At 66.6% G+C, this 22,739-nt stretch overlaps 1 protein-coding gene across 2 annotated transcripts in view; it reads right to left on the bottom strand.

The window, feature by feature from the left end:
* The window catches only part of SMOC2 (SPARC related modular calcium binding 2), a 46,405-nt gene extending 25,969 nt beyond the window's left edge, over positions 1–20,436 (bottom strand). Inside the window, exons 1-2 of one of the 2 annotated variants that reach the window (XM_084890954.1) lie at positions 20,127–20,436; positions 3,070–3,241 (exon numbers count right to left, since the gene is read on the bottom strand). In XM_084890954.1, the coding sequence (XP_084747080.1) occupies positions 3,070–3,241; positions 20,127–20,219 (265 nt within the window). In that variant the 5' untranslated portion in view covers positions 20,220–20,436. The remainder of the gene's footprint in view (positions 1–3,069; positions 3,242–20,126) is intronic. The other variant, XM_084890955.1, reaches the window with a different exon arrangement.
* Positions 20,437–22,739: the final 2,303 nt, after the last annotated feature.

Here is a 22,739-nt window from a genome sequence, read left to right as displayed (position 1 = left end):
TGGGTCTCAGCGTGTCCCCGGGAGCCCACAGGGTCCCGTCCACAGGCCCAGGGGGAGGGAGGAGCACGGGGCGGGGGCAGGACATTCTGGCCACAGCGGGTCCAGGCGGCCCCTGAATCACCCTCCAGGGAGCACCGGGCCTCCGGTGCCGGGTCCCTAGCCCTCGCAGCAATGCCTGGCTCTGCCTCTCCTGCCCATCAGTGAGTCCAGCCGCTCCAGCACCCGCCTCAGAGCTGCCAGCCAGCCGGCCGGGTGGCTCAGTGGTTGAGCATCAACCTAGGAACCAGGAGGTCAGGGCATGCGCCCGGGTGATGGGCTGGATCCCCAGTGGGGGCGTGCAGGAGGCAGCCGATCAGTGGTTCTCGCTCTTCACTGATGCTTCTCTCTCTCCCCCTCTCCTTCCTCTCTGAAATCAATAAAAATCTATAATTTTTTAAAAACAGCTAAGACACGATCGGAGGCAGAGCCCGCAGGCCTGCTGCTCCTCAGAAGGCACCCCCACGACTCCAAAAACAGCGGAAAGGAAAAGTCCGGAAGCTGCCAAGAGTGGCCGAGACGGTCCGCCCGCGTGTCCTCTCGGGGCTGGTGGCCCGTGTCGCCCACGAGGCCCACGGATGGCTGGGCACACCCTCGCCGGGGGTGCAGGCACAGCACCCGCACGGAGACGGTGATGTCGCCATGGCTACGCCCTTGCCCGGGGGACCGGAAACATCGGCCACACTCTGCAAAGTATCGGCTGTCTGACCACAACGCCGGTCAGACACTGAGGCACAATAACGTGGACAGAGAGAGACACCTCCGCACCTCGAACCCTGCTCTGCCACGAGGCAGAGGGCGAACCGTGGGGTTGGTGAGCCGAGGAAGGGAGGCTGTGGCCCAGGAGGCCCGCCGCGGCCCACGGCTGCGTGTCTGACCTCCGGTCCTGCCGGCGGGAAGGAGGACATCCCAATGCCGGCCGGACCCCGGAGGGGGGTGAGGGGCCCGGGAGCCTCCGGCAGCGAGGCCTCACCATCCTCGCCGCGCCCGCGGACACCCTCTCGGCGCTGTTTCTCTCCTCTGGGCCCCGCCCCTGGAGCCCGTTTGAGTTTTAAAGCTTGAAAAGAACGGCTTTCCCCAGCTGTCTTAAGTGTTTCCAGATTTAAATAACCGGTTGTCAGATCTGAGGGCCCGTGGGCTCCGAGCGCCGCTTCTCCCAGCACCGCTGCCCAGCGGCTCCGGGCAAACTGCTGGCTGCCAGGAGGTGCCAGCCCGGCCCAGCCCGGCCCGGGGGCTTCTGGGAGGTCCGGTGTCCCTGATGGAGTGCAGAACTGCCGGGGCAGGCAGCCCGGCCACCACGACCCCCCTCCCCCCGCCCCCGACGGCTGGTCCCTCCGGGGCCTCCTTCCTGGTCCACGCTGGCCGGCCGGCCGCTGGCGCGTGGTTTTACTGCGCCCTGTGTTTTGGCCGCGGGAAATCACTGCTTGCAGGGCCGGCCTCTGTCCCGGGGCAGCTGCGTCTGACCGTCTACAGGGAAATGTGATAGGGCCGCGGGCCGGGCCGCGGTGGATGGAGTTACAGATTGTGCCCAGCATTTGAACTCTCGTGGAACCAGCAGAAAGCACCCGTTTTCCAGGCTGCTCTCGGCGGCCGTTCCTGGCATGGGGTGTGGACACCACCTCCCTGCGCGGGCGGGAGGTTTCGAACCAGCGGCCCCGGGGTCCGGCGGCCGTGAGCGATCACGCAGGGGGGACCCGGACCCACGCGCCCGCCGCCCCGGGTGCAGGCCTGTGGTCATCCCGCCCCTGTCAGCCCCCCCCCCCCCCCCATGTGCTGACTCAGCACCGGCCACGGCTGCCTGCGGTGAGGAGCCTGGACACCCTCCCGGCGATTCTGCTGAAACATGCAAAACACCAGGCGGTTCCCCAGAGCTGCTCCCGCCGCTGGTGCTGCCGTGTCCTGTTACTCTGCGTGGTCAGGACACGTGACGTGAGGCCGCGGGCTCGGCTGGCTTTCCCGGGCACCATCTTCTTTGGGGCCACGGGGAGCCCACGGCAAAGCCAAGGACGAGCCTGCCTCCTGTTCTTCCCTCTACTTATTTTATCTGTTTTCATTGACGTCAGAGAGGAAGGAGAGGGAGAGAAACATCCATGATGAGAGAGAATCGGTGATCAGCTGCCTCCTGCACGCCCCACACTAAGGGCTGAGCCTGCAACCCAGGCCTGTGCCCTGACCGGGGATCGAACCCTGACCTCCTGGTTCAGAGGTGGATGTTCAGCCACTGAGCCCTGCCCGCCAGGCCTGTCCTTCACTTTAAACCGGCACCTGGCCGGCCTGCTCCCGAGAGAGACCAAATCCAGCGCCCTCCCTAAGGAATCTAAGCCCAGCATCGCACTGTCCCCTCCGTGCCCCGTGCTCCCTGCAGACAGGATGGAGGCTCCGGCTCCCGCCCCCCGGGGGGCCGCCCGGTGAGCCCCTCATGCCGTGTCTGTGCTGTGGTCCGGTGAGGACGCAGCAGGCCCTCACGACTCCTGTTGAGCCAAGGCTGGACCTGGGCACCTTGTGGTTTGTTTGTTTTTCTTTTTGGACACGTCATTGTTAGCCCCATCATGATTCCACTGGGATCCACGACACGAACTCAAAGCCGACCTCGTGGCCGTCTGAGCGTGGGGCGCGGGGCCTCAGAGGTCACCATGCTGTGGAGCCCAGACAGAGCTCCAAGGAACCCCGGCCGCCCTCCTCCCCCGCTTCCCGGTGCCTGCTGGGCCCACGCTTCCCTTCCCGGCTGCTGATGGGCCGCCTCGCGGCATCTCATCTTTCTCTGGTCCTAAAACCCACCCCCGGCCCTGGCCGGTGTGGGCCAGTGGTTAGTGAACACGGACCCGTCAGAAGGGCTCTGTCTCCAGAGTCACAAAAGTCACTCTTCTTCCCCCTGATCTGAAAACATTCACAGGCTTACACCTGAGCCCCTCACTGACAACGCAGCGGCTGTGGAACCGAAGACACGGCGTGGCAGTCACGTGGCACCACCTCACGTGGCACCGCCTCGCGTGGCACCGCCTCACGTGGGCCCTCCAGTGTGCGGACGCTTACCTTTGCAGTTGCCCCGGTACGCGATCTCCAGCTGCGGGTCCTTGCACTTGGCGCGCTGGAACTCACAGCGGGACAGGAAGGTCCTCCCGTCGGACGCACAGACCGGCTTCTGGGGGGAGCCCCCGCAGTCCAGGCTGCAGTCCTTGTCCTTGTCCTGATCGACGCGTAAAAACTGTGGAGGGAGAGAGAAACAGATCGCCCGACGAAACGCGTTCAGCCCGGCCGGCAGGGCCAGGGGCTGGGCGTGGGCCTGTGAACCCAGGTCAGGATGCGATTCCCGGTCGGGGCGCAGGCCCGGTCGGTGGGCTCCATCCCGGTGTGGGGTGTGCAGGAGGCAGCCGGTCCATAATTGTCTCATCCTCCGTCCCCTCCCTTCCTCTCCACCATCTATAAATACGTATACGTGTATTTTTTAAAGGCATGTGCCCAGCAGAGCAGCAGGGAGCAGGCAGCGACGGGGGCACCACGCTGGGAGCCGCGGCCAGGCTCACAGGAGACCTGACTCCTTGGCCGGCGCCCACTTCCCAAACTCTCGGAGACCCGCCGTCCGCGCCGCCCGCGTTTGGTGCCGAGTTGCCGGAGGTGGGCGGCGTGTGACGCTGTCCCGCGCGCATGGAGGAGAGTGCACCCTCTACCCTGTTACTCCCCACTCACTGGCTCTGCCTCACCCGGGAGGGGCGGAGTCAGTGAGGGAATGGGGGGGGCATGAAATAGCCCCACAGGGCCCCCCGAGGCCGAGCCCCGTGTGCATCTCGCCCCGACTAGGTCCTATCTTATCCAACAAAAGACTAATATGCAAATCAACCGAATGGCAGAATGACCGGTCGCTATGACATTCACTGACCACCGGGGGGTAGACGCTCGATGCAGGAGCTGCCCCTGATGGTCCATGTGCCTGCAGCCGTGGCAGGAGCCTCTGCAGCAGCACTAAGATGTCTGGCATAGGCTGCTCCCTGCACCCCGAGGCCCCCGGGCTGAGAGGGCGCAGGCTGGGCTGGGGGACCCCCCCCCCCCCAGTGCACAATGTTGTGCACCGGCCCTCTAGCTTCCGAACCAATGCCTGGGGGAAGCGGTTTCTGTGGAGGCCTCATGGCTCTTGGGCTGGCCCATGTCCCCCACAGTCTCTGCCCAGGGCCCCCCAAGCTCCCCAGCCCTGAGGACACCCTGGGTTCCCTGTCCCCCTCGATCTAACAGTGCCCCCCAGAGGCCTGGGCCCGCCACCGGCTCCCACATGGCACTTCCTGCCCAACAGATGGCGCGCCCTGCCCACCCGACACCCCAAGCTCTGCACATGCTCCCGCTGCAGGACTAGTCTTCCCCCACCCCCTACCCCGTCCCCTCCCCCACCCCTGACCTCCGACCCCTGGCCCCTGCCCCCGCCCCCCGCCCCCCCAGCCTCTGCAGGTACTCCCACTGCAGGCCTAGTCCTCCCCCATCCCCGTCCCCCTCCCCGATCCCCGCCCCCTATCCCCCGACCCCCCAGCCTCTGCACATGCTCCCTCTGCAGGCCTAGTCCTCCCCGCGGACTCCCTCCCCCTGATCCCCGACCCCTGGCCCCCGCCAGGAGGGACAGCTCATGTGCAGGGGCCTCAGGAGCTCCTGGGGTGAGGATTCCCGTATCGCACCTGAGAAACCCCCACCCCCCTCACAGCCGGTGCTGGATGTGACCTCACAACACAGCTGCCATGCCCACAGGGGGGAGAGAGAGAGAGAGAGAGAGAGAGAGAGAGAGAGGGAGAGAGAGGGGGGGGGGAGAGAGAGAGAGAGAGTCTTCTGCTTGGCTGAGGTCTCCAGGAAGTGGAAGCGCAGTGACTTGGGGGCCTCTGCAAACACAGACACGGAAGACCACGTCCAGGCCTCTGGCGTTGGCCACGCTCTGGCCTGAAGGTGCAGAGCCCACGGGGGCTGCCTTTGCGGAATGTGAGGGCGCACTCTACGCTCATGTCTCTCTCCGCCCGCTGTTCACTTCCGTCCCATGGGAATGGGTGCGGAGGGGAGGGCCTAAGACCTGAGGGAAGGGTCCGTCCGGCCAAGGGTCTGCTCTTCGTGAGGACCTGGTGTCAGGTTTGCAAGCTTATTGGGTGAAAGGCACTTGGCTAAACTCAGGACGACATCGGCTGGACCTTGAGCAACAGGATTTTAAAACAACAGCCTGGCTGCAGGGCCGCCCTCTGTGCCCACACACGTCCGTCCGTCCGTCCGTCCGCACAGGGGCAGGGGGCCCGGGGCCCCCACGGGAGCACGGTGGGGAGGCAGCCGGGGAAGTGGATGGGAGAGGGGCTGGGGTCAGGCCTCCGTGCCCTCTGTTCCGGGTCCCCAGCTCCCCTCAGGCTTCGACTCCTGCTGGCTCCTTCGGCTCCGTCCGCAGGGCAGCGGCCGCCCTGTCCCCGGTGACAGCACAGAGGCTGCTCACCCCTGATGAGTGTGAGGCGAGCAGAGGGAACAGCAAGGCAGCATCCGCACAGTCCCCCCCCACAAGGTCACATCTCACTCACACGGCCATCACCCTGAGCCGAGGGGTCACCCTGAGCCGCGGGGTCACCCTGAGCCGCGGGGTCACCCTGAGCCGGGGGGGTCACCCTGAGCCGGGGGGGTCACCCTGAGCCAAAGGCGTCACCCTGAGCCAAAGGCGTCACCCCGAGCCGCAGGGTCACCCCGAGCCGGGGGGGTCACCCCGAGCCGCAGGGTCACCCCGAGCCGGGGGGGTCACCCCGAGCCGCAGGGTCACCCTGAGCCCCGGGCGCCACCCCGGGACACGGCCATCACCCCGAGCCGCAGGCGCAGTGATGCCCGCCCTGCCGGGCGCCTGGCCTCGGTCACCGACGCCTCCCGGTCTGCGCCCTCCCCGGCCAGGCGGAGCCGCTGCCCTCCGCGGTCTCCCCACGGGCGTCCGGCCGAGGCCACGGCGAGGCGGCTGTGGTTGCGGAGTCCGGGCCCTGGGGTCGGAGCACACACCCCGCGTGCACGGAGCTCACGCCCGCCGGGAGCCGATCGCTGCTTTAGGAACAGAGAGCTGTGGACAGGAGTCCGGGGGCTGGCCAGCCGTGACTGCTCTGAAGGGTCAGAGCTAATCACCAGACATTGGTAGTAGAAGAGGCCCCACCTGTCAGTCCTACACTCACCCATTGGCTTTCATTGGCGTTTCCCGCCCAGGGGACACGGGTGTGTCCTATAATTCTAATCTTAATAAAAGGACGGAAAGGCCAGAGCGAGGAGTCGTCCTCCAACAGAGCTGGACTACCGCCTGGCCCCCATTTCCCAAATTAAATATTTTCTAAAGTCTCTTTTCCTTTGTGTGCGGCCTTCTCCAGAGCCCGAACCCTGAACCGGAACCCGGAACCACGTGGGACGTGAAAGGGGCTTCCACATCTGACACCTGACCGAGGACAGCCTTTCACACGCGATGGCCCGGCACCTGCTGGGGGGGCGAAGGGGGGGTGAGGTCCCGGCACAGCGCGGGGAGCATAGGCCCAGCCCACAGCTCCGTGCTGAGCCCTGAGCCCTGGGCCGCGGGGGAGGAGGCGGGAGCACCACCTGAGCATCTGTCCCGCTTTCTCTCCACACGCGGAGGGCGTGTTCGGAACACGGAAACGGGCGGGATGCTCAGGAGAGGCATTCCTGCCGAGCCAGGCCCGGCTAATATTCCCACAGGCCCTGCTCCTTCCCGCCCCGCCCTCCACGACGGAAATAATTCACCGGAAACGGGCTGGACCGCAGCCGGCTCGGCACGGCGGGAGGGACGCTCTGGGCTGCCGGCGGTTCTCAGAGGACGAGATGGAAATCGGGGACACAGCCGGAGACAGCCAGGCCTGGCCCAGGGCGCCCCGCCTGGCAGGCAGGAGCCGGGTCCTGGGGCCTCCTGCCGACCCCCGCAGGCTCCCACCGCCCGGTCTCACTCAGCCAGCGTCTGCACCACGGACACCCACAGCCACACTCACAGTATCTTGCATCTTTAATGTTAAAACGTGATGTGGTGTCCACTGACGTGGTTCAGCCACAACAACAAACGTGAGGTGTCACGGAGGGTCAGAGGCGGAACTCGTTCGGTTTAAATCTGGCATTAAATGCCCTTTAGCCCAGACCAGTGTGGCTCAGTGACTGGGCATCGACACGGGGGCCGGCGGTCACAGTGATGCCTGGTCAGGGCACAGGCCCAGGATGTGGGCTCCATCCCCAGTGGGGGGTGTGCAGGAGGCAGCCGATCATATTCTCTCTCACCACTGGTGTTTCTCTCTCTCCCCTCTCCCTTCCTCTCTGACATCAATCAATATATAGACTAGAGGCCTGAAGCATGAAAATGGTCCAAGAGTAGGCCCTCCTTCCCCTGGCTGCTGGCTCCCGGGAGCCAGGCTTCCCTCACAGCCCCAGGCTTGTCCAGAAGGTGGGCCGGAAGGACATACAGCCTAATTAGCATATTACAATTCCATCATTATAGACACACCCACACACACTGGAGGCCTGGTGCACCCGTCGGCAGTCCAGGAGCCCTCAGGGCCAAGTGGGGAGTCGGACGTCCTAGCACGGCTGTGGAGGACAGTCACTGCGCTCACCAGCCGTGAGCCCGACTTCTAGCTGAGCGGTGCTCCCCTGTGGGAGCACACTGACCACCAGGGGACAGCTCGTGCATTGAGTATCTACCCCCTGGTGGTCAGTGTGTGTCATAGCTACCGGTTGTTCCATGTTCGGTCAATTTGCATATTACCCTTTTATCATACAGGATTATCATATGGAATATTTTTAAATGCCCTTTAAACATGGAGCGAGCAGAGGAGGATGGCAGGCAGCTGGACGCCACATGGGCTGCCTACCCGCTGCCCACTGCCCACTGCTCGGCTCGGACTTCCCATGGACTGGGAGGCCTGAAGCCTGCAAACCCCACAACTCCCAGGGGTACACGTCCTAACACATTAATGGTTATGCCAGGGTGCATACAAGTCTGAGAAATCTGGAGTATCAGCCTATCAGAGTGAACTTCATCTTATTTACAGCAAATCAACAGATGCATGTAAACCATTCAAACTCTCAGCGAGAGGAGCTGGGTGAGTCAGGATGCAGGAACGCTGACCCCGGGGACGGGGTGATTCAGAGAGGAGCTGAGGGAGCACATCAGCCAGCGACCCGCCCTGACCCTGCCGGGACACCGGCCTTCCCCCAGGACACGCAGCCTCCGCCGCCGGGGGCCCGCACAGCCGTCCCGTCTCCCTCCTCGGGGTGAGCGGACGGTGCCGCGTCCCAGGGGTGACTGATGGGAAGATCGTGTCTGTTTCCAGAACGTTCCCTCCAGAGGCAGCCGGAGGTTCCGGTCCAGGCTGTCCTGGGCTGCCCTTCCTGTCCCCGCCGATCCCAGCCCACGAACCCAGAGGCCTCTGACCCGACGCCAGGTCCCTGAGGCCAAGTCTCATGGAGTTCCTCATTTGCAAACCTGCACTGACTTTATATACCATATATATATATATATATATATATATATATATATATATATATATAATTGATTTTTTTACAGCGAGGAAGAGAGAGAAATAGAGAGTTAGAAATACCCATGAGAGAGAAACATCCATCAGCTGCCTCCTGCACACCCCCACTGGGGATGTGCCCACAACCAAGGCACATGCCCTTGACTGGAATCGAACCTGGGACCCTTCAGTCCACAGGCCGATGCTCTATCCACTGAGCCACATCGGTTAGGGCCCTACACTGACTATGAATGGAGCTGAGCCCGGCCGGCATGGCGCAGGGGTTGAGTGTTGACCTATGAACCAGGAGGTCAGGGTTCGAGTTGGTCAGGGCACAGGCCTGGGTTGTGGGCTCCATCCCCAGTGTGGGGTGCAGCAGGCAGCCAATCAATGATTCTCTCTCATCACAAATGTTTCTATCTCTCTCTCTCTCCCTCCCCCTTCCTCTAAAAAAATCAATAAAAATATTTAAAAAAATAAACAATAAACAGAGCCAAGCTGCTGCCCAGAGGAACAGCCCTGCAGCCTGACCCTCAGACTCTGGTGCCCAATCAGGAGATGCCCTTTGCACGGTGTCCCTGTCCCCGACGTTCCTGCCAGGCGGGCGCAGGATCTGCGGGGAGCTGGCCCCCCTCCCCTATCCCCCCCCCCCGCCCCGCCCCGGGCCCCCCCCCCCCCCCCCCCCGCCGCCCGTGCTGGGACGGCAGCCGGAGGTGTGTCCTCGCCCTCTGCGGGCCGGCCCGAAGGATCCTCGCCACGTGCGTGTGGTTAGAAGCTGGCACGCCGCGTGTTTACACGTGACGCTCCAGGTCACCGTAATTACAAGGCGGCCCAGAGGCAACACACGGATTAAGTAATTAGGGCTCAGCGAGCGCCACCTGTCACCACCGTCACCGCCCGCCCGCCCGCCCGCCCTCGGCTCGGGGACCGCCCCCGACTGGCTGTGCAGGGGCCGTGGGCGCTGGAGCTTCCCCGGCCGGCTTGCCCGGTGACGGGCAGTGGCTCCCGCCTCGGCCGCAGGAGGGACACGTGTGGGGCCAGCTGTCACACGGCTCAGGGCTCGGCCTCAGAACCCAGCCCGTCCCACCCCTCAGCGGCCGCATCGCATCCCTGCTGGACTGGCCCCCGCAGACGCACCCGCAGACACACCTGAAGACGCGGACGCACAGCAGACGCACCCGCAGCCGCGTGGTCCCCGCCGGGAGGGTCCTGCCCCTGCAGCTCAGCCCGCAGCGAGAGGGCGAGGATCACAGCACCGCCTGCCTCCTGTGCTGCAGCCAGAAACCTCCTCCAGCTGCCGTCCGCGTCCTGCCCGGGGGTTGGGGTTCTGTGGGACCCACCACTACCCCTCACCCTATGCCTGGCTGGGACACCAGCACCTGAGAGCCACCCTGAGACGGGGAAACCGGCACCATTTCACCTCCACGCGATGCCGGGTGGCAGCCGCTCACAGGGGTGAGTTCAGGAGGACGCAGACACCCCCTGGCAGAGACCGGGAGGGGGGCCCCGCCCGGCCCAGCCGCCGGCCAGCCCTGCAGCCCCGCCCTGACTCTCAGAGAAACCACTAGGAGACAGGAGGACCTGGGTCTGTTACGGGGTTTGCGTTCAATGCTCTGGTTTTAAAGAAACTCGCAGACTGGGCCCAACACCAGTGACTGTCTGTACCCCACACACGGCTGCACCAGGGACCTGCTCCCCCCCACACGGCTGCACCAGGGCCTGTCTGCTCCCCACACACACGGCTGCACCAGGGATCTGCTCCCCACACACACGGCTGCACCAGGGCCTGTCTGCTCCCCCCACACACGGCTGCACCAGGGCCTGTCTGCGCCCACACACACGGCTGCACCGGGGCCTGTCCGCTCCCCACACACGGCTGCACCGGGGCCTGTCCGCTCCCCACACACGGCTGCACCAGGGTCTGTCTGCTCCCCACACACGGCTGCACCAGGGCCTGTCTGCTCCCCCCACACATGGCTGCACCAGGGCCTGTCTGCTCCCCCCACACACGGCTGCACCGGGGCCTGTCTGCTTTCCACACACATGGCTGCACCAGGGCCTGTCTACTCCTCCCACACACGGCTGCACCGGGGCCTGTCTGCTCCCCCCACACACGGCTGCACCAGGGTCTGTCTGCTCCCCACACACACGGCTGCATCAGGGCCTGTCTGCTCCCCACACACGGCTGCACCAGGGCCTGTCTGCTCCCCACACACACGGCTGCACCAGGGCCTGTCTGCTCCCACACACACGGCTGCACCGGGGCCTGTCCGCTCCCCACACACGGCTGCACCAGGGCTTGTCTGCGCCCACACACGGCTGCACTGGGGCCTGTCTGCATCCCACACATGGCTGCACCAGGGATCTGCTCCCCACACAGGGCTGCACCGGGGCCTGTCCGCTCCCCACACACGGCTGCACCAGGGCTTGTCTGCGCCCACACACGACTGCACCGGGGACCTACTCCCCACACACGGCTGCACCGGGGCCTGTCCCCTCTCTGACACCTGGGAGGCTCCCCTGATGCCCGCCGCCCTTCACCCCACACCCGCCAGGCCCCTCGGAGGCTCCTGCCCCGACGGCTCTGCACCCAGAGACTCCATGTCGCTCCCGGTCGCCCGGGCCTGGGAGCAGCGCAGACACCGAGGGGAGGGGGTGACTGTCCCCTGCTCCTGGGACCCGCCGTCCTCCGGGCCTCCGACCGGAGGGTGAGGAGCGGGGAGGGGTGAGCTGGCAGCTGCGAGCCGGGGCTGCGGTGGTGCTGTCGGCCGTGACGTCCCGGCGTGCCGGCGGCCCCTCGTCCCGGAGTCCCTGGGACACAGGGCGCTCTGCAGACACGAGGAAGCCACGCCCCGCAGACCAGACCGGCGACAGCGTCTGTCCCTCCTCCAGGTCAAAGCCTCTCCCCGCTGAGTCCCCGCCCTGATTTCACGGGCGCCTCGGCTTCCATATCGAGGTGCTGGAGGCGGAGGGTCCCCGGTTTTCCTCCCCCATTCAGCATCTCGGCTTCAGAGCCGAATCATCAGAACGGGGAGCTCCTCGTGTGCCCGGGCCCACGCCGCGTGGCGGAGCCGTGGCGCTTCTGGTCTCCACGTGGCGGGAGCCTGGCTGTGGCCCTGCCTCTGCCCCTCCCGGGGCTCCTGTCCCCCAAGGAGGGGGCTGCGCTCGGGCTCCCTCTGGTGGCCGCTGTGGGCGGGGAAGGGGCCCGCAGTCCCCACCCCGGAGCGGGCTCCCCTCTCACACACACACACACACACACACACACACACACACGGTCAGGCCTCCACACCTGTGCTCTGGGCGTCCGGGTGGGGCCCCACCCAGATTCTATCTCTGAATGGGAGGAAGCGGATCCGTCCTGCGCCCCCCCCACACACACACACACACCCCGCTCAGACCCATCCTTAGGAGGAAGGCCGAGGGCAGGGGCACGCCGGGCCCGAGCGGCACGGCCCAGGCATGTGCGTGCAGGTTGGGGCCGTGCTCGCCTTCCTTACCCCGCGGTGCCTCCAGCCGGCGCACCCGCCCACGACCCACCCACCGGCAGGTGCGAGGGGCGAGATACCATCACGGAAGCACCGGGCGCAGGCGCTGAGGGGAGGAGTGGAGGGCGAGCTCCTTCCATCCGCGGTGTCTGGGCCCCGGAGAGAGTGTGTGGCCGCCGCGGGGAGGGGAGCAGAGGGCGAGCTCCTTCCAGCCGCGGTGTCCGGGGCCCGGAGAGAGTGTGTGGCCGCCGTGGGGAGGGGAGCAGAGGGCCCGGGCCCAGAGAGGGTGCGTGGCCACCGCGGCCGGTGCTGAGGGCGGGAGGGGGCCGCACCCCGAGTGCCCATCGCTGGGAAGGTCTTAAACTGCGACTCACAGTCACAGGCCTCCTTGGTCACAGGCCTTGGGAGTTGAATGCAGCATTTATTTTATTTATTTTTAATTTTTAAATGTATTTCTATTGATGTCAGAGAGGAGGAGAGAGAGAGAAACATCGATGAGAGAGAATCATGGACTGGCTGCCTCCTGCACGCCCCCCACTGGGGATCAGGCCCGCGATCCGGGCCCGTGCCCTGACCAGGAATCGAACCATGACCTCCTGATTCATAGGTGGAGCTCAGCCCTGAGCCACCCCGGCCGGACCCAATGCAGCGTCTTTTATGGTTTTCAGGCCGCCGGCTGGGGGGTCGGGGAAGGAGGGTCCGTGGGGGGATGGATCTCGCCCGCGTGTCCTCTCCCGGAGGAGGGCTGCCTGTCTGTCTTTCTCCGATGCTGTGGCCGCCCAGATGCCGGAGACGGAGGAGGCCCCGCACCTCCGGGTGCTCCCACCGGGCGAAGAGGTCGGAAGCCGCACGCCAAGCCCCTCCCCGGCTCAGACCTGGGGCAGCGGGGGAGCCCCTGGCTCACTGGATCTCGCCCAGGAAGCTCTTGGGGCCGTGGGGCAGCCACACGCTGTGCCCAAGGCCGGGCGGTGCCGGGCCCACGCTTCCCGGTGCTGCGGCCGGACTGAGCCCTCCACCCAGCGGCACTCGGCGGGGAGGGTCCGAGGGAGGAGGCTCTTCGCCAGGGCCCCCCCAGGTGGAGCGAGGGCCCCCCCAGGCGGAGCGAGGGCCCCCCCAGGTGGAGCGAGGGCCCCCCAGGCGGAGCGAGGGCCCGGCCCGGGGAGGAAGGCAGCAGGACAGGGCCTGCCTGCGGACCACGTTGCCCTCTGTAGGTGCCACTCCATGCGCAGGGAGCAGTTAGTCCTTGGTTTGTCGGCATCAGGCACGAACACCTCCACCTGAGAGCCGCCTCGCCCGGCGGGATGGGTGGAGCGGCCGGGCCCATCGCCGCTGTCCATCTGCAGAGCCTGGTCGCTCCCGTCTTCTGAGGATGAGGACTGTGGCCGCTGCCTTGGCTGTGACGCACTGTCTTCAGTGTTTCCCCCGGGGGATCCCCACCCGCTCGAGGTGAGCCCGAAGGGAGCAGCCGGGACTGTGTAGGGAGGATGCCGGTGTCGGGGGCGGGTAGGGGAAGCTGGGCCTGAGAGGAGGCGGCGGGCTGGACAGGGACAGAGCCACGCCTGCTTTCCTAGAAAGAGTGCCAGGCAGGGAGCGCAGGAACCCTGCGGCCGATCGCCTGGTCCATAGCCGGGCCCTGCCCGCCGCAGTACGGAACGTCCCTGTGACCTCACGTGTGCCCGTGTGTTCTCTTCCTGGGGCACAGACAGCGGCTGTGGATTCACGCCCGGGCACCGGGCTGCATGGAGTCGGCTCCAAGACCTCTGCCCCGCCCTCGAGCTGTTTCCAAACCGCACGCTCACGAGGCCTCTGCTTCGTATTCTGAGACCTCCTCACGTTCAAAGGGGGCTCTCACTGGGGGGTGCACCTTGTGACGTCTTTCCCTCAGTCTGGCCTCCGCCGTGCGGGAGGGTCACTCGGCCCGGTGAGGGCGGGGCCCAGGGCTCCGTGGCACCCGTTCTGATCTGCGAGCTTTTCCTCGATGATGGAAACCATGGGGAGAGTGAGAGACTCCGGAGCGGGGAGGGCCCTGGAGAGACGCACTGGCCCTGAGAGGTCAGTGATCAGAGGCCTGTGTCGCGTCTGAGGACGAGCTGGAGAAGCGGGTGCAGCCGCCGGCCTGGCTCAGGGCTTGGGCGTCGACCTGTGACCCAGGCCCGTGGTCGGCAAACTCATCAGTCCGCAGAGCCAACTATCAACAGGACAACGATGGACATTTCCTGTGAGAGCCAAATTTTTTAAACTTAAACTTCTTCTAACGCCACTTCTTCAACATAGACTCGCCCAGGCCCATGGTGTTTTGTGGAAGAGCCACACTCAAGGGGCCAGAGAGCTGCTTGTGGTTCGAGAGCCGCAGTTTGCAGACCACGGAACCAGGTCACGGTTCCATTTCCGGTTGGGGCACACTCCTGGGTTGCAGGCTGATCCCTCGTGGGGTCTTGCAGGAGGCAACCAATCCATGATTCTCTCTCATCATTGATGTTTCTCCCTCTCCCTTCCTCTCTGACATCAACAAAAATGTATTTAAAAAATGAACACCCGACTCGGACAAGGTCAACCTCTATACTCCTGCTTTCCCCCAGCAAACTGAGGAGCTTGCTCTGTAAGAGGCCACTGAACTCAGCAACTTGGGGTCCGCAGAGAGGAGCAGGCCCAGCGACAATGCCCCCGACGGGCGCCCTCATGTATCCGCTCCCCTTCACACCCTGAAGCGTCGTTCCCGTTGGCGGAGTCTCTGCCGGCGACCTCCAACAGCAGGAGTCGGCTTACCCGTCCCCCAGAATGAAAACCTGCCCTGGGCACGGCTGGCCAAGGGCCGGGCCGGTAACCCGATGCCGGATCGCGTGGCGGCGTGGCCCGCCCACCACAGCGCTGGCCACGGAGCGCACGGCGGAGGGGGAAGGCGCTCAGGGACGGCATACAAGGAACAGACACTGGAAAGCCTCTTCCGGACGCAGCCATGGTGGGTCTGTTAGCCGTCAGCACTGGGGACAGGGAAGGCGGACGGAATGGGGTCCGGAGAATTGGGGGAGAGGGAGAGAGGCGCCTGCCTGTCCGCCCTTCTGTCCGTCCGTCCGTCCGCCCGAAGACCACGTAAGGAAGGGAGATCCCCCGGAATGGAGGAAGCGCCCGCCCTCTGCCGACGCCCCGCCCCCGCGCGCACAGGGGTGCTGCGTGAGCTCACACCACAGACACCTGGCGGTGATTGTGGTTTGGGGTCACTCTGAGATGCCTGGCGTGCAGAACTCCAATGACATTTGGCCGGATCTCTAGCGTCCACGTTTCCACGTACAATTTCTTTTTCTTCATCCGGACCACGTGAGTGCGAGCTGCCGTTTTGCTCGCTTTTATTGGTTGGTGTTTTATCCCAAACCCTGGCTCTTGCACCTCCAGCCCGGGGCTACAGAGCCACAGGAGAATGCCTGCTGTGCTCACTCCGGGGTAGGTCCTTCCCCAGGGAAAGTTCTCCTGTTCCTGAACCCTCTCCTGGGGCCTCAGGCAGATGCCGCAGGCGGCCGTTCGGACTCCAAAGGCGACAGTCCTGCCCGTCACCGACGCCCTCGCTCCGGGAGCGTTAGGTGGGGACCTGCCTGTGCGCTCCACGGGGCCCTCCTCCTGTCCCACGCCCGGCCAGCCCAGCCGGAGCCCTCCCCGCCCAGGGCCACGCAGGGGAAGGCGGTGCCCGGGCCTGGTCTGAAGGTGACAGGGAGGAGCCGGGACACAGCGCCTCCCGGTGGGCGTGCGAGCGCCGGGGCTCCTGCTCTCGGGCTCCGGTGGCCTCTGGGGCTCGGCTTCCTCTCCTCTCGGACATGGACACATGGAGTGCGCGCCTCGGCTTTTGGGGGGGGGGGGGGTTCTGGTGATCAGACAGAGTCCCCGTCCGTGTCCCTCACAGGAGCCCTCGGGTGCTGCCTTCACGGCCCTCCACCTGCCTCCCGCCTGCGGGCACAGCGGCGGGGCAGCTCCACTCGTGGCCGTGGCCCCTCCCACAGCGCTGGGCACTGCGCCCTCACTGCTCCTGCGGACATTCATTCAGGGGGGACCCAGAGACAGGACACACACACACTCACACACTCATACACCCTCACACTCACACTTACACACTCACACACACACACTCACACACACTCACACACTCACACACTCACACTCACACACACACTCACACTCTCACACACTCACACACACACACACTCACACACTCACACACTCACACACACTCACACTCAGAGTGGACCCAGCGACAGGACACACACACACTCACACACTCACACACACTCACACTCACACACTTACACACTCACACACTCACACACACACTCACACTCACACACTCACACACACTCACACACACTCACACTCACACACTCACACTCACATACTCACACACTCACACACTCTCACACTCACACACTCACACTCTCACACTCAGGGTGGGCCCAGGGATAGGACACACACACACTCACACTCACACACTCACACACTCACACTCAGGGTGGGCCCAGCGACAGGACACACACACACTCACACACTCACACACACTCACACTCAGGGTGGACCCAGCGACAGGACACACATACTCACACTCAGGGTGGGCCCAGCGACAGGACACACACACACTCACACACTCACACACACTCACACTCACACACACTCACACTCAGGGTGGACCCAGCGACAGGACACACATACTCACACTCAGGGTGGGCCCAGCGACAGGACACACACACACTCACACACTCACACACACTCACACTCACACACACTCACATTCAGGGTGGACCCAGCGACAGGACACACACACACTCACACTCACACACACTCACATTCAGGGTGGACCCAGCGACAGGACACACACACACACTCACACACTCACACACTCACACACTCACACACTCACACATACTCACACACACAGCCCCAGGAAACACACAGGAAGGCGGAGGCGGACATAAAAAAGGAAATTCTCAAGCAAAGCAGGTCGTCGTGTCTCGCACACAAAGCCCAGGGCGCTCTGGCCACGCGGCCCGGCGAGTGGGCAGCAGGGAGGGGTGTCCTGAGAGGCCAGGCCCGGCCCGGAAACTTCTGAACGCCACGGTGCAGGCGCCTGTTTCCAGGTGAGAAGCGGGGAATGGGGTGGGGGCGGGGGAGGCAGAGCACTTGTTCTCCCACTGCCCTCCAGCCCCACAGCGGACACCCCGCGGGCCCACACAGGGGAGCGGGGCGCAGGGGCCGGGGCGGTGGGGGGCTGGGGCGGGGGGGGCATGGCCGGGGGGGGGCCGTGGCAGGGGAGGGGGCCGTGGAGGGGGAGGGGGCCGTGGCGGGGGAGGGGGCCGTGGCTGAGGAGGGGGCCGTGGCTGGGGAGGGGGCCGTGGCTGGGGAGGGGGCCGTGGCAGGGGGGGCCATGGCGGGGGGGGGCTGGGGCGGGGGGGGGCCGTGGCGGGGGAGGGGGCCGTGGCAGGGGGGGCCATGGCGGGGGGGGGGCTGGGGCGGGGGGGGCCATGGCGGGGGAGGGGGCCGTGGAGGGGGAGGGGGCCGTGGTGGGGGAGGGGGCCGTGGCGGGGGAGGGGGCCGTGGTGGGGGAGGGGGCCGTGGCAGGGGGGGCCATGGCGGGGGGGGGGGCTGGGGCGGGGGGGGCCATGGCGGGGGAGGGGGCCGTGGAGGGGGAGGGGGCCGTGGAGGGGGAGGGGGCCGTGGCGGGGGAGGGGGCCGTGGTGGGGGAGGGGGCCGTGGAGGGGGAGGGGGCCGTGGTGGGGGAGGGGGCCGTGGCGGGGGAGGGGGCCGTGGCGGGGGAGGGGGCCGTGGTGGGGGAGGGGGCCGTGGCGGGGGAGGGAGCCGTGGCAGGGGGGGCCGTGGCGGGGGGGGGCCGTGGCAGGGGGGGCCGTGGCGGGGGGGGGGCTGGGGCGGGGGGGGGCCATGGCGGGGGGGGCCGTGGCGGGGGGGGCCATGGCGGGGGGGGCCGTGGCGGGGGAGGGGGCCGTGGAGGGGGAGGGGGCCGTGGAGGGGGAGGGGGCCGTGGAGGGGGAGGGGGCCGTGGCTGGGGAGGGGGCCGTGGCGGGGGGGGGCTGGGGCGGGGGGGCCATGGCGGGGGGGGCCGTGGCGGGGGAGGGGGCCGTGGCGGGGGAGGGGGCCGTGGTGGGGGAGGGGGCCGTGGCAGGGGGGGCCATGGCGGGGGGGGGCTGGGGCGGGGGGGGCCATGGCGGGGGGGGCCATGGCGGGGGGGGCCATGGCGGGGGGGGGGCTGGGGCGGGGGGGGGCCATGGCGGGGGAGGGGGCCGTGGTGGGGGAGGGGGCCATGGCGGGGGGGGGCTGGGGCGGGGGGGGCCATGGCGGGGGAGGGGGCCGTGGCGGGGGAGGGGGCCGTGGCTGGTGGGGGGCAGACCAGCTCCGGGGCCCGTGTGGCCCGGCAGGCGGTGGAGAGGGGATGAGACCTCAGAGGGACGTTAACGGGCGAGGGACTCTGCCCCGTGCCTATCAGGACCTTATCTCCAGTCCTCACACGTGCTGAGCAGATAGAGCCGCCGGGGCCGGCCATAGGGAGAGCGGAGAGGACGAGAGGACCAGAGCCTCCCGGAGCCTGGCCGCGGGCGCTGATTTATGCAGGACCAGACGTGAGGCTGCGAGCCTCGCTCCGAACAAAGACCCGCTCCGCCCGCCCGTCCGATTCCTGGTGTCCGCGGTGGAGGGGGTGGAGGGGGCGGGCGGGGGTGGGAGCGTCTGCCAAACAGTTCAGGGCTGTAAGCCCTCTCCGGGTGCGAGACAGCACAGCCCCCGCCGGCACGTGGTGTTAGAGCCACACGTCCTCCACAGCGCCGCGGCCACGGAGCCCACGTGTGGCTGGCGTGGCTGCGGCGGAGACCTGAGAGCGTGCAGGCAGGCAGGCAGACAGCAGAGGCTGCGAGGAAACGGTTAAGTGGAAGAGGGAGGAGGGAGGGAGAGAAGAGGAGAAACTCTGCGGAGATTTAAATTGTTCCAACAGCTAACCGCACGATCCTGCTGCTCCTCGGGGACCACCCGGCCGGGCCCCCCAGGACGCGGGCCCCGCTGGCTGCCTGCGCACCGGCTGCTCCGCGGCCAAACCCGTGGGTCTCCCGGAGCATCGGGCTCAGCCTCTCCAGCCCTCTCAGGCACTGTTTTCATGTGTGTGTACATGCATACAGGCATGCACACACGTGTATGCACATGAACACAGGCAGTGCAGGCTGGCGGGTGGTCCCCTGGGGAGATGCAGGGGCAGGCTGAGCGTGTGAAACCTCCAGCCCCGGAACAGCTCTAATCGACAAGCCGCTGAGACACAGGCGGGGCGGGCGGCCCCAGAGGAATCTGAGGTATGAACCAGGAACCGCTAGCGCCTTTCCCGCCCGGAGCGGCCGCAGGAGCTGCGCGCTGAGAGCAGGCGCCGATGCCGGACCAGGGGCCCATCCACCACCCACGCCCTCCCCAGGTGTGCGCCGCGTGCGTGCTTCCCAGCACTTGCTCAGGAACACACATCGGGGTGTTCTCCTGCAGATTGCATCGATCACGGTGCAGCCCCCCGCGGGAGGGGGCGGGGGGAGCGGGCTGCAGGGCGGCGGGGCGGCCGTGGCTTGGCGCGGCCCGGGGACATAGCTTGGTGCTTGGCACCCGGGCCGCCCCGCCACGGCCTGGAGCTGCAGCTCGGAGAGGAAAACACCGCGGTCAGCCGCAGGGCCCAGCTGGGCGCGCGCCGGCTCCACAGCCCTGGGGTGGGGGGGGCTCGGGGCCAGTGCCCTCGGGGCACAGATGGCTCCTCCTCCCGCTCTGTCCGCTCACGCCAGGGACCATGACCCTTCCTGTCCTGGCACCGCCCTCCTTCCTCCACAGGCCGGGTCTCCGGGAAGGCCCCCCGCGAACCCGGGCGACAAGGGGGCCTGCTCGCCCGCGCCCCAGCCGGTGCCCCGAGCCCCGCACTGAGCTGCGGACAGGCGCGCTCCGGAGCTGGGACACCCCGTCCCAGTGGGTCCGCCGTGGAGCGCACTCCGATCCCCGGCCCCACCCCTCCCAGCGCCCGCGCACACCGCACACCGGCACCCGCCCCAGCCCACCTGCCCGGCTGGGGCCACCTGCCCGCCCGCCCGCCCGCCCGCCCGGGGACCGGACTCACCGTGAGCGCGGAGAACCTCTGCGCGGGCGCCGGCGGCAGCAGTCCCGCGAGCAGCAGCGGCAGCCAGCACAGCCGGAGCCGGGCCGGCGGCATGGTGCGCGGGCCCAGCGGGACACTCTGCGGAGCCTGGCGCTGGGCTGGGGGCCCTCCCTCGGCTCCGGCCCGGCTCACAGCTGCCCTCCCGGCACCGCACGGCAGGGCTCTGAGAGGTCCTGCTTCTCTAAGGCTTCCCTGGCTCCTGTCAAAGAGCTGCCGAGCCTGCTGCTGCCTCCTCCTCCCCTCCTGCCCTCCCTGCTCCCCTCCTCCTCCCCTCCCTGCTCCCCTCCTCCTCCCCTCCCTCCCTCCCCTCCCTCCCTCCAGCCAGAGCCCCACCTCCTGAGCCCGCAGCCGCTCAGCTCAGATGCTGCTGGGGCGCGGGGCCACCCCCAGGAGCTGTGCGCACCTCCTCCCCGGCTCGGGGCACACGCACGGTGCACATATGTGCGTGCACAATACACACATGTACACACATGCACACACGTGCACACACCATGCGTGCCTGTCTGTCTGGGAGAGCTCCCGGCCCCACCACAAGGTGCGCTGCGCCCTCCCCCGTCCCAGGACCTGGTCCCTGCGGGCCCACCCTGGGGCCTGGGTCTCCCCGCTGCATTACCAGAAGCCCAGGTCAGGCCCAGGCGCCCCGCCCCCTCATCTTCTGGGCTCTCCTGCACCTGGTCCAGCCCAGAGTCCCATCCAGCTCGCTGGCTCAGGCGGGGCAGCTGTCAGCACGGCGCGTCCGGAGAGAGAGCTGGCGGGCTCGGCGCCCGGGTCCTCGGCAGGTCCATCCCCGGGGGCCGGGAGTTCTGAGGGGCACACGGGGGGGGGTGACCCGGCGGTGGGCAGTGCCGGGAGCCGCCTGCCCTGTCCCCGGGGGGTGTCCGGCCCACGGGCGGAGGTGCAGGCTCCTGGGAGCCGTGGAATCCGAGGCTCCTTCCCTCGCACACCAGACGCTGGCCGGGATCCATCGCAGACACATTGCTGACATAGTTTAGCCTTGGCTTACGGCTTCGCGGGGAAAAGCCCGTTCTGGCTCCGAGAACACCAAGAGCCAGGAGGGCGAGAACAATGCGCCGATTGACTGGGGGCCGAGGGGGCCAAACCTAGGACATCCAAAGCTGGCCTTTAATCGGGTGTTCAGCCCAAGACTGCAGCCCGGGCGGAGGAGGGGCCGGCCGCCGAGCCAGGCCCACCCCCAGACAAAGGCTGTGTGTGCCCTGCCGGGGCCCCCACTGGGGAGGGGAGGCGCCTGATGGCCACATGGCCACGGGGCCACGGAGGGCCCGGCCGGCGTGCCGGGAGGGGGCTGCGCATTCCTGGCCCGGAGAGTCTATTAACTTTAAAGTTTAAACACATCACTCCTCCGGGCGCGGAGGGAAGGGCAGTAAACGCCCAGGAGGGCGCGGGTCCGAGCAGCAGGGGAGGGAGCAGCTGCGAGGGATTAAGGGAGCGAGGAGTGCCCTCCGGCAGCTCCGTAAAACGGAGGTAAAAGTGAAACAGCGAATCCGGCAAACGCTCAGGTCCTCCGAGCCAGAACGCCGACCCCCGAGCCGGCTCAGCTCCTGCCGAAGCCGCACGCAGAGCACCCAGCCTCTGCCGGCCGCCCCGAGGCCCGGCCCCGCCCAGGTCTGTGCGCTGGGCTCCGAGCTCACACAATCGGAAACAGGCTCTCCTCGGTCACCCTCATGGGCTACACGGGGGGCGAGGAGCAGAGTTAATTACCCCCGCTTCACGGCGAGGCCTTCGGCGAGGCCGCACAGAGGCAGGTGTAGCCGGTCCCGCTGCTCTGGGGCGACCCATAGGCCCTTGGGGCCTCCATTCAGAATCTCCCCCCGTGTTCACACACCAGCTGCAGGGGCCGGTCCAGGCCTGGCCAGGAGGCCCCAGGGCCTGCCTCCTGGACTCGGGGCCGGAAGCTACAGAAGCTGGACGCGGAGTGTGCAGACATCACCAAGTCCTGTTCTCATGGGGAAATCCATACATTTATTAAAAACATGAAGAAGTCGGTATGTCTGTCTAACATTCCTTTTCTTAATGTTTTTAATGATTTCAGAGAAAGGGAGAGAGAAAGAGAGAAGCATCTATGATGAGAGAGAATCATGGATCGGCTGCCTCCTGCACGCCCCATCCTGGGGATGGATCCCCCACCAGGCTCTGTCCTGACCAGGAATCGAACCCTGACCTCCTGGTTGGTGGTGCTCGGCCACAGAGCCAGGCCGGCAGGGCTGTGTGAAGGAGAGTTAACACTGGGTGGATGCTGGGTCAGGGCAGAGCTGTGTAAGCACCTTTACTTGGTTCGAAATCAAGGCAGGGAAAACCCGGGTCCTAGTTCCCAGCCAGTTCCTCTAGGACAGACAACGCAGAGCCTGCTGGGACCGGAGTCGTCCTTGCTCTCCTCGGAGGCCTCCCTCTGAGGCCTCCCTCTGAGGCCTCCGAGCTGACTCTGCAGAAGGGGGCGTTTCTGGTGTGGACGGAATTAATTCTTGTTCCTGGGAACTTGTGATTGGCCAGAGCTCTGTGTCTGCTCACTCGCCCTCTGCCCCCGCTATGCAAAGCTGGAGACGCTGAGACCCCAGC

This window comes from Pipistrellus hanaki, assembly GCF_964339955.1.
Source record: "Pipistrellus hanaki genome assembly, chromosome: 7".
Taxonomy (NCBI): Eukaryota; Metazoa; Chordata; class Mammalia; order Chiroptera; family Vespertilionidae; genus Pipistrellus; species Pipistrellus hanaki.
This window is presented reverse-complemented; position numbering and strand designations above follow the sequence as displayed.